The sequence below is a fragment of the Gobio gobio genome (assembly GCF_949357685.1).
Source record: "Gobio gobio genome assembly, chromosome: 2".
Classification (NCBI taxonomy): Eukaryota; Metazoa; Chordata; class Actinopteri; order Cypriniformes; family Gobionidae; genus Gobio; species Gobio gobio.
In genome coordinates, this window is record NC_137098.1 from 56972459 (window position 1) to 56984938 (window position 12480).

General features: G+C 35.2%; 1 protein-coding gene across 2 annotated transcripts in view; it reads left to right on the forward strand.

Annotated features, from left to right (window-relative positions):
* Nucleotides 1-12480, forward strand: part of furina (furin (paired basic amino acid cleaving enzyme) a) — a 114830-nt gene that overhangs the window by 61060 nt on the left and 41290 nt on the right. For both annotated transcript variants that reach the window (XM_079802175.1, XM_079802176.1), the window contains exons 5-6: nt 2166-2294; nt 2380-2456. In XM_079802175.1, the coding sequence (XP_079658301.1) occupies nt 2166-2294; nt 2380-2456 (206 nt within the window). The remainder of the gene's footprint in view (nt 1-2165; nt 2295-2379; nt 2457-12480) is intronic.

Here is a 12480-nt window from a genome sequence, read left to right on the forward strand (position 1 = left end):
ACAGATAAATTAACACAGTAGGCCTACAAGCAGAAATCTGCCCCATAGACAATAACTGCTGAAAGTGAACCGTTTCCTTCAAGTATTTTAAAATCACAAAGAAATGCACTTTTTCATTTGAAAAAAAAATTCCACCTTTTAATAGTAGAAACTATTTACAGTACAAACCTTATCAGGAACTTATGTGGGCAAAAAATGGAAAGCAAAAAAAGGCAAAATTATCGTTCATTAATCGTAATCGAGGTTAAATGTTTTTATTTTTGGTCAAATCGTTAACAGCCCTACTATCTTGTTTTTTATTTTTTATTTTTTTATTTAATATGTATATATTATATTTATTTAAGTATATGTATATTTATTTATATTTATAGTAGTTGTTAATAGTCCCCCCACACCCCATATCTGTTATTTATGAGAATTCTGCTGTGCAATGAGAATTAGTTAATTTGTGTTGTCATTGCTCAGTCATTCTCCATTCAGTGGTGATTCACCGGACCCGGACGTTTTGTTCCAGCTAATGAACCAAGAAAACAATAGATGCTTTTTCTCACATTTTGAGGAATGTCACGACTTGGAAAAAACCCCACTAAAACTGTACTCTGAGCTCCAGTTCTTTTTCTACACATTTTTTCCCCTCTTCACGGCAGCGTTATCAATCATGTTTATCAGTACAACGGGTAGAAGCCACTCAATAACATTTCCGAATAATGGAATGCTGGGAAAGTTGGCTGAAGGTCATCAACAACAATTTATCAGCCTCACCGCCATTATTACTGGACCTTTGAGGCGAGATTGCATCATTTTGCCTGATGTAGACCTAAGAAATAAACTGTCAGTTCTCTTCGTTTGACTTGCAATCCCAGGATATACAAGAGAATGTATCAGTTTGGGGTCATCAGACCTGACTGCACCTTACTGGCTTCAATTTCTCCCTGCAACCACCCTGGGGAGCAGAGCAGTGACGCTGTGACCAAGAGCAGAGCCATGCAGAGAAATAAATTCAATTTTCTGCTCAGATAAACTCAGGTGGCCACATTCATTTCTGCACTGGAGTGACACGTGTGAACTGGGGAGAAGTCAAATCTCTGGTCTGACTGTGGGTGGCTGGACGCTCACCCTCACAGCACCTTTTGCTTGGCTGTTCGACTTTTGAATCTGCTTGTTTTTGTTACACTCGTCTTATGCTCACCAAGTCTGCATTTACTTGCTCAAAAATACAGTAAACAGGAATATTGTAAAAATAACAGGTGTTTTCTATTTGAATATATTTTAAAATGTAATTTGTTCCTGTGATGTCAAAGCTGAATTTTCAGCATCATTACTTGAGTCTTCAGTGTCACATGATCCTTCAGAAATCATTTTAATATGCTGATTTGCTGCTCAAGAAGCATATTATTATCAATGTTGAAAACAGTTGTGCTGCTTAATATTTTAGCGCAAACTGTTATGCATTTTTCCAGGAAACGTTTAAAAAAGCAAAAAACATTTATTTGAAATTTAAATCTTTATACATGTCTTTACTCTCATTTTTGATCAATGTAGTTAATCCTTTCTGAATTAAAGTTTTTTTTTCAATATTCTTTCATCAAATTTTGTTTTATTGTTTGCAAATATTTATTGTAATGTTTATTATGTATATTATTTTTTAATTCAGTAAATTAAGTTATAGTTTCTTAATCTCCTTTGATTTATCTATAAAAAAAACAACAACTCTGGCATCAACGCAAAAACTGCTTCATATTATTTTATATATTACTTTGTGTGGCAATATCATAAAATCGTGCAACAAAAAACTATCTACAGCAAAATCTCTACCAGTTAACACAGCAAGAGGACCACAAGAAAAGCAGAAACTCCAGACCTGATGGTGCAGTATGTGAAGGGCAGTATGGAGTGTGTCAGGGCATTGCAATAACTGAGACAGGATGTCTGAAGGCATATACTAGAGTTTCAGCGTCTTTCATGTCTGGTATAGGACGCCATGCGCTATTGAGGTGACCGCATTCTGTAGCCTTGAACTAGAGAGCTGATTTGAGCTTTAAAAGTGAAAGATAATCCTTAAAACATGATCCTCAAACACGGGTTGATGTTCGGCGTCAGCTGAATAGTTAGCAGGAGGGAAGTGGCATCTATGCTGATCTGTTTTTTTTTTACGTTCCATTCAGAACAATGAAGATCATCGTGACCTCAACGTGAAGGAAGCCTGGAAGCAGGGCGTCACTGGACAAGGTGTCGTCGTGTCCATATTAGATGATGGAATTGAAAAAAACCACCCAGATTTGCTTCAAAACTACGTGAGTTTGAGTGAACAACACTTATCTTTGACATAAAACCTAAAACAAAATAAATTCACTAAATGTTCCTCATATTTTTTTTCAGGATCCAGATGCCAGCTATGATGTTAACGATGGCGACCCAGACCCTCAACCTCGATACACCCAGCTCAATGATAACAGGTATAGTGTACAAAATAACCAGTTAACGTAATTTACTATAATTTACTTGATGGAATCAAACCTAGTTTTGGTCCCCTTTGCAAACCCTGTGATTTATGGGCTGTTGCAGCTCAAACTGTTGTTATTTGTTTTTCCCGTCTTAGCCAGCACTGTATTTTGTGCCTAGTCCTGAAGCTCCTGGCATAAAACCAGCTGAAGTATGAATACTACTATACATTTACTGCTTTACTTAATGAGGCCAAAGGTTTCCCCTGCAGCGTGGAGATGGGCACAGGAATACACAGCCTGCAATATAGTGTGATTAGTGCTGTTGCTGTAGCCCATTTGTTGGACAGGAACTGCTTTTGCTAATGAGGTTTTTTTTTTGGTTGCCTACCCAGCAAGCAAATGGTACCCCTATCATTTTCAGAAATACAGTCTGCAGTAATGATTTTCGTTCATCATTCATTTGTTGCACCATTTACGAATTTAATCGTGTTACATATTGTCACTCTTGGCCAGATGCAGTTTACTATGTAAATGAGTTAAAACCAATTCCTGCAAAAAAATTGTGTGAATTAACAAAAGAAGCTTGATATTTAGCAGTGACATTAACACTGACAGCAGTTCAAAAGTCTCTACTGTAGTTTGCGTTCCTACTCGACAGTATGTAGGGGTCACTGGGAGTGCTGGAGCTAGTATATCTTCCAGCCGAAAGCATACTTTTACACTAAATTAAATTCATTTATATGTAATACTCTTGAGACTAGCATGCAGTTTGTAGTAGTAGGCAGTAGGCAACCGCGGATGCTTTCGGTGTTGTGCGTTTTTCTGCTGGGAAATTAGTTTCTCAGTGATTGATGTGTTGTGTGAATTTAGTTCCCTCCATGGATTGTGTATTGTTGCTTTGGTAATGGCCATTCACAATACTGGCCATTTTTTTGGCCTAGTTCATAAATCACCAGGGATTTAGGATAAATTGTGAAAAAGGTTGCTGTTGAGAACGGTTACTTTAAAGGAGAAGATTCTGGCATTGTCATTCTGAACCTGTATGCTGTTTTCTTTCTGTGGAAGACGTAAAAAATCTCCATATAGACAGTTAATAGTGACCTTGGACTTTCAAGCTCCATAAAACCCCCCCTAAAATTAGTCCATGTGACTTGAGCGCTATTTTCCAGGTCTTCTGAAGCCATACGATAGTTTTGTGACAAACCAAAAAGAACAAGATCCCTAACTTTTTACCTCTGCTGCAGCTTGCAAGTGTTTTTGTTATTGAAGTCCATATTTGATTTGAGAGCTGCTGCGGAGATGAAGGTAATATGTGAATAATTCATAATTTTTTTTTTTATAAAACTTTGAGTTCAGTAAGATTTTAAATGTAAAAATTGTAATATTGTGAAATATTATTACAATTTAAAATAACCATTTTATATTTGAATATATTTTAAAGTGTAAATACCCGTGATGGCAAAGCTGAGTTCTCAGCATCATTACTCCAGTCTTCAGTGTCACATGATCCTTCAGAAATCATTCTAATATGCTGAATTGATGCACAAGAAACATTTCTTTTTACTATCATCAATGTTGAAAACAGTTGTGCTGCTTAATATTTGTGTGGAATCCGTGATCATTTATTTCCAGGATTCTTTGATGAATAGAAAGTTCAAAATAACAGTATTTATTTGAAACAGAAATCTTTTGTATGGCTGTAATGCATGCTTCCTGGATGAGAGTCCTAATTTATGTAAAAATGTCTGTCTGTTTATCACTGAAGGCATGAAAGGAAGGAAAGATGAGATGTCATATAAATGTCATAAAGTATAGTATAGTATAAAGTCATATATGCGTTATTGGATATAAAAGATACAGATATAAAAAGTATAGCCCTTGCATTTATATTATTAGTAACAGAAAGGCAAACACTGTGTGCTGTATGTAAAATTAGTGTTACCTTGTTTTTATTTGAAAAAATATGATTACCAGTGTGCAAACTTACCAGATTACAGAGAGCCCTGTTACAGTGTCTGTTTACCTTCTTTTTATTCATATTTACTTTATTTGTGAAAAATACGATTGCAGAATCAAGAAGTTGCCATCTAAAGTATAAGCATGTTTATTTTAAAGATTAAAAAAATATATATATTTTCATGTTTCAGGGTTTTTACAGTCAAGAAAAACCTGTGTTTTGAGTGTTTGTGAGAGCGCTTAAACTCGCGCTAGACCAAAGTTATGGACAGCTTCACGATCTGTCACATTCTCTGCTCCCTTTCTGTATAGTTATTCCGGTTAATATAATTTATTCATCATGCTGGTCTTCATTTTCTAATGCATAAAAAGCATTAAAATAATCCGTAAATATTTGTAGTTTTATCTGTGTAGTCAGAATATGTTCAGAATATGATTCCCCAAACAATTTTTTTAATGTATCTATTAATTGACGAATCATTATTAGCCTACAATATCAAGAGCATATCAATAACTGACAATGACTCTGTAACATTAAACAGTCTGTGTAAATAAACATTTAAGCTATTTCAGATGGAACTTCTGTTCCACCTTTGCAGTGTAAAGATGGCTTTTGTTAATGATAACATTTTATTGGTAACAGTCTAGTATTCTGATTGATTTCAGTAATTGGTTAAATTTAAGTATTTGACAAACGACAACAAAGGTAATCATTAAAAATTGATTGGAAATCAATTGCAAGGAGCCCCTTAATGGAAAAGTTCATTTCTGACCCTGGCAATGGGGGAATGTCTGGCATTTTCACTTTGTATAGGTGTAAATTGCAAAAATACACAGACTTTCATGGAAGGTTAGGTCCTGAATATTTTCTTAAAAGTCATGGAAATGTATTGGTAGAAATGTGCATGAACCCTGATGTGTATTTCTAATTTATTAAACAGTAATTCAAATAAATATAAAAAGTCAAAAATCAAAATTATCAAAAAAAAAAAAAAACGATATCGGTCGACCACTACATATGAGCTTTTTCACAGTGCTTTTATAGGGAAATATTAGTGGTCGTTGTATGCAAAAGATCTGTATGATGTTTAAGCATGATTTTTTTTTTTTTTTTGCTTCATTGTTTTCCATGGAATAAAAACAGCATAGCCTACACATTTGGAGTGTAATGAAGGTTAGTCAATGATGACAGAACGGTCATTTCATCTGGTGAACTATTCCTTTATAAAGCTCAGGTTTGTTCATTTCTGTCATCACCACCCCTCCAAACTGAATCAAACCCATCAGCATTTATTAAACAAGACATTGTTATGGCTGACCATCACGACTAAACTCTCTGTTGTCATCTAATGAAGAGTTGAACTCTGGTCTGTCCTTATTTCACTTTAGGATTGTCCTCTTTCGTCCACTTTTTTTTTTTGGGATACCAGCCAAAGAGCCGTTTTTATCTTGAGGCTAACCATGATTGGTGATGACAGGCAGAAAAGCGTATAGTTACGAGTGGGTTGAAATCAAAGGTCTTGGGCTGAATGGCACAGCTTTGTAGTTTTTGGAGGGGCTCTCCCGTGCTCCCCTAATGGAAGTACCCCACAGCGAATGCCGCGTTGGCGTGACTTCTATAATGGATGCTAATGAAATAACATCTTTGGCGCTAGATGAAATGTGATCAAGTTTGACTTTTAAAACATTTCGTAAATGATTTTGCAATGTAGAAACACTTTCCTAGTCACTATAAAGCATTAAGGATCAGTTAAAATGTCTCTATCTGATAATGCAAAGACAGCAGGAGATACATTAGTAGCAGTAGCAATTTTACTCGTCCTACATGTTATTTAGCTGCCATGTTTTCTTCTGACCCCTGCTGTGAAATTCCCCTTCTTCAATCCGCTATTTTTTTCAGAAACCCTTGGTCGCCTTATTCCTCTCTATTCTAGCACACTTCTCTCCAGATAGGTATTTTACCATTGCACAAATCTAGTTCTTGCATCTTATACCACAGAACCACAAAGCTGGTTTCAGGTTTGCAACAGTAGCAGGGAACACTTTCAGTTCTCAAGCATTTCGTGTAACCAACCCTGTGTGTATAATATGTAAGTGCATACATATGTATGTACATTGCAAAATCATCGAAAATGCAATTTAATTAACACGTTATAAAAAAAAAAAAACATTGTTAATTTAATGATTTTAAAATTCTTTTAATTCAGCCATTCTATTCAAATGCAGTTGTTGAGTTCAACTCTTTTCTGAGATTTATTTCAAAAGCTCAATTTCAATTAATAGATTCATACTCTTATTGGATAAATATTATGTTTGTAGACTGCTATGTAATGTTTTCTTGGTGCATGTACAATAACTATGTTACGTTTATCTTTAAACATTCCGAATCTTGGCTGTATTGCCTTTTTGGGTAGACTTTTTAATAATGCTTTTTATCAGTTTCACAAATATTTTTCTATTTATTTAGATGATTTTGTTAAACATCTTCAAAGTATCATAAATATTGAGATTTAATTATGGCCCCCACCCCTAGTGTTTGTACAGTGCATTTTAATGGGCTTTTCTCAGTGTCAAATCCGGATTTTCTGTAAAACATCCGTTTACCAATGGATAAATAATGCATTGCGCATTTTGAATTTTTAAGTGCGTTTCCACGGAAGTGGGGCAGGTTGAGCATGGTGTTTCAGAAGAGATGTGATGCTTACTGGCTGTGGCGAGAAGTGTTGAAGCCACATAAAGGCCTTTCTCTTCATACTTTCATCTCTGAGCAGCTCTTTCCGTAAAACGATTATTGTGTTTATTGTAATTTCAGAATTTTATTTTACCTTAAAAACCAGAGCTGATATTGTGAAAATGTTGGACATACAAATTTTCAGATATTCTTGATTTTTGTGTATATGTTTTGTGTATGATTATATCATTCATATGCAGTAAATCCCTAATTTATTTAATTTATTAAAAATAATCGAATTAATTACATGGTGGTTTTGGTCTGTGTTCACATGCAGATGGGTGTCTTTACCATGATTAAATCTTAATTTTAGTCTTTTTTTAATAATTAGTTGTATTTAATGTGCTCCTCTTTCACTCTAGATATCGGTTACTCGTATCAGTTGACTATGCCAGGCACCTTAATACATTAATTACTCTCATGTGCAGTTCTGTGTTGACTCTTGCCATATGTTTTTAAACAAAAAAATATATAATTTCAGTTGGCTTTGATTCAATTACAGATTGTGAGTCTCATGCTTTCCTCTGCACTTAAAAATGTTCAGCAGTGAGTTATAGCAAAGATGAACATGTATCAGAAATCATCTTTTATAGATCGCTGTCTTCGGCAATGCAGTGCTTTATGAGCGCTTGGCACTACTTTAGAGAACCGTTCTCTCAGGGTGTAATCTGATCGAGATCGGCTCAAAACGTGCGCTGATAAAACATCAGAGGTTACCATAACACAACGTGTTGTTTGGTGTGTTAAAACTGCACATCTGGAAATGCCTTTTGTTCAGACAAAGGCAGGATGAAGTATTCCCCCGTATACAGTTCCCACAGTTAATGTGTTTGTACTAGCCAGTCAAGTGAGTTTTGCTTAGCAGCAGCTCAAAACGCACTGTATATTTTCCTGTCCTGTCATTGTTAATTCATCAGGCACAATATGAGAGAGAAGACAGAAATATGTAGTGTTAAGTCAAGCAGAACAGCTCTGCTCTTCCATAAAATCATAACTCGTAGAGGCAAGTGAGCCTTCCGTTAAAGATTCCGCTTGACGGTCTCTAGCCTTGCGCCTGGTTTCTCTCCCAAGATTAAAACACTGAAGCACTCCCCTGGATTTATTTTCCTGGGACTCCGATAAAGCCAGCTGGAATACTGCCTAATCCAATTTTAAGATGGTTATGAATACATCTGTATTGAATGTATTAAAACACTCAGCATGTGTAACGTGGGTCTACTTATTCAAGCAGAACATGCTGATCTTTCTGCAGGAAACCTTTATAAACATCTGAATGTCTTTACATGTGATATCCTACTATATTTATTTATTCATTCACTTCTGGTAAACTCCAGTTAGCACTGCATATCACAGTGTTTAATCTATGGTGAGGGTTGTAGAAAATTATTTGCTCTTTCGTCTGTTTTTAGACACTTTTCAAATGTTAAGTTAAAGACATATTTTGATAGACCCTTGCTTTGGTCTAATTGTATGATTCTCAGTGTGCAGACAACTTCTGCTATTTAGTTGACAATTGCACCTGAGAACAGACTGGATATTCCTCCTTTTTTGAGAGCATACAATATCCTTTTTGAGGGTTAAAGAGTTAAATAGAGTTAAAGGACAAGCAGTTAAACGTAAAGCACGAGACTGAACGTCAATGCAACGATATATACTCACTGCAGTTGGAAATGGCTTTGCAGCGAAACTTCTAGTCCACACTGAGAGTGACGTTTAGATGAATATGTAAACAAAAATGACAGCGGTAAGAAAGCAGCAGTTAAGAAAGCATCTGATCATAGCGATGTGGATATTTGCACCATCTCTTCAATTCACTGGTATAATGTTGATAGATGAGGTAATTTAATTTACACTGTTATGATAGTCTCGGATATACTTTATAATAAAACTATATTCTCGCACAGTCAGATCTATATAGGCTATAGTTTGAATTAATTCCTTTTCTTTGCACGACACATTGACCTTACAGCACAGAATATCTCTTTTGGCATTATCCCGAATATTTTATAAGCATTCATTTCATGTGTCATTGAACGTAAGAGAGTTTCACATAATGGCCCCATTTAGGTAAAACCCAGTGTCCTTCACATTAAAATCGGTCTACAGGCTTTCATAGACAACCTAGAAAGTCTGGTAACTGGCTTGGTTTTTTAAGTTTCGTTGCAAGCTGTTCACACATTGGTAATACAAACAACTATTAATATAGCTCGTTTAATGTGAGAAATACTGGGATATTTTCAGTGAGGAATCCTTGTCTGTTGTCTGAATCAGAATTTTTTTTTTTTTTATAAAATGGTGAGATTGGACAGTCCTTTTTAAAAATGTAATTAGTTGTCAGAAACCAGATACACGCTTAAATGGACCGATTTACACACCCTCATCTCGTTCTAAACACAAGATATTTTTAAAAAGTCATTAATTTAATGGACAAAATAGCATTTCTGAAATGTCATTTTATCAATACTAGGGTGAGTAAATGATGACAGATTTGTTTATTAATTAACCCTCCCTTGCCCATTACATCTGCTGTCTTTACGTGTTTTGAATGACATTGCACTTCCAGCAAAAGCTATTTAAAATATAGTTTGAGTTGCCTCGCTCATCTCATCCATATGTAAAGAATAGTTTGCTTGGTTGCGTCTACAAACTTTTAGGATAACTTCCTGTGGAGGAGATGCCAAACAGTCATCTAGCCCAGAATAATCCTGTTCTTATAAGAACTGAGCTGAATGTCAAGAGCGGTACGTTTGCAGGTTTGAGTCCTCTCAGGGTTATATAAAGGTCCTAACAGTATGTCTTAGAAAAAACGCCTGTGGTGTTGGATAAAGCAGATGGTCCAGCGCGTCCTACATTGACTGATTTTCATCTGTTATATGAAGCAGAAATACTCTTATTTTACATCTGCTGTTAGTCCTGATTGACTTGTTGGCTAATTTTATGCAGTTCTCATAATACTCAGAAGACAACACCATTCCTTGATGTAGTTAACGGTAATTGCAAAAACAAGCATTTTGCTCATACTTGGGGTTTGGGATTTTAACAAACAACACAAAAAAAAGTAAAACAGTTTATTTTTCTTTCTTTTAAATTGAAGTCTTAAAACCATCCCTTCAGCTTGTAAAGAGTTGAGATTAAGTAAAATGAGTCCTTTCCATTTAATGTGAGACAGATTTGAAAGAGTATGATAAGTGTCTGTTTTCACAGGAAAAAAAATATTTTTAAAGTATTTATTTATTTATACAGTACCGTTCACAAGTTTGGGGTAAGTAAGTGCGTTTTTTTTCCCAGAAAGTACACATTAATGCTGATCAAAAGTGACAGCATTTATAAAACATTTATAATCTTACTAAAGATTTCCATTTCAAACAAATGCTGTTCTTTTTATTTATCAAATAATTCTGAAAACAAATGTACAACGGCTTCCACAAAAATATTAGGCAGCACAACAGTTTTATACATTGATAATAAGAAATATTTCTTGAGCATAAATTCAGCCCATAGAATTATTTCTGACAGATCATGTGACACTAAAGACTGTAGTAATGATGCTAAAAATTTTACTTTGCCATCTCAGGAATAAATTGCAATTTTACATGTGCATTAAAATATATTCAAAAAGAAAACCGTTAATTAAAATTGTTTTAATATTTCACAATATTACTCACAAAATTAGCTTTTTTGTTTTGTTTTTTACTCTATAATGATTAGTGTAAAATGTGTCATTACTGGGCTCACACAGAATCTACATTTTCAGAATTTCATAGAAAACTGCTCCGGTTTCTACACAAGTTCTACACATCTCTCGTCTCTTGCCTGCTCATTTACGAGATGTTTTGCCTAATTTTATTATGCTTTTTCATCTGCCAATAAAAGTGTATTACTCTCAGCTCCACATAAGTTTCTGCACATTCCTTTTAGACCTGCTAGATTCAATCTATACAGCAGTTCCTGCATAGGAGCACACGTTCTTGGTGCTACACACTGCAAAAAATGCTTTTCTTACTTAGTATTTTTGTTTTGTTTTCGTTTTCAGTCCAAATATCTAAAAAAATCTTACATTAAGAAGCATTTACTAGACAAGCAAAAGTTTTTGTCTTGTTTTGGGGGAAAATGACTCAAAATTAAGGGTGTTTTTGCTTAAAATAAGCAAAAAAATCTGCCCATGGGGTAAGCAAAATAATCTTAATTCAAACAGAAAACAAGATTATTTTGCTTACTCCATTGGCAGGTTTTTTTGCTTATTTTAAGCAAAAACTCCCTTAATTTTGAGTTATTTTCCCCCAAAACAAGACAAAAACTATTGCTTGTCTAGTAAATGCTGCTTAATGTAAGATTTTTTAGATATTTGGACTGAAAACAAGACAATACTAAGTAAGAAAAGCATTTTTTGCAGTGCAGGTAAACGTGAAATGGCAATAAAACACTTGCATTTGTCCAGGCTTGCTTTACATCTATCAGGCAGCTCAGTAGTGGCATATCTCACTCTCAACATCAGAAACCTGCATGTGTTTAGCTTCAAAGTGAGTCAGCATGGGGGACTGTAACGCAAGGTGTCTCACCAAACTAAACCTTCAGCATTAAACCATCTAGCCACGATAACAGCCCGTGAATTTGGATGCAGTCACGTACAATTATCATGTACACAAGAACAGCACTTTCCGAGGTTCAAGCCAGAGGATAATTCACAGTTATTCATGAACAGTGGTGGGTTGCGAATTGAGAAAGTCCACTTTGATAATTTAAGCTTCTGAAATCTATATCTTGTTCGGTTGCATGGGAGACGCTTCGAAAGGAGTCTATTGATTCACATTTTAGTTTAAAATGGGTTAGAAAGGGCACTTTCTTATTGTCACTACACTACTTTCCAGTCATTGAATAAATGCAGATGCCTGCAATATGTCTGCACAAATTCAGTCATCCAGGTCCATTTGCATTGTAGAAATGTGTCAAGGAGCAATTCTGGACTAGTTTTTCATTTAAGACATGCCATTCATCCATGTGTCACCGGGGACAGTTGAAGAACGGTGAACATTCGCCACATTTATCTTCATCACATAGTGATGTTTTGAGACCGGCAGATTGCCCGTACATGTAGCGTAAAATGATTTCAGGCTTTAATATTTATGTCATTTGCACACTTTTTGTTTTGTAATCTTGCATTCATTCACACAAATACTCTCTTGTAATTTTAACGATCCGCAAGCTCGGTTCCCATAAAACCTCCTTCTTTTTTGGATGTAATCTAGGTCCCATGATCCTCCTTATTGTAGGACTGAGTAAGTCTAAGACATTAGCCTCACTGATCTCATGCTTCCTATGAATGGACCGATGACTGCAGGGGTTCTCCTG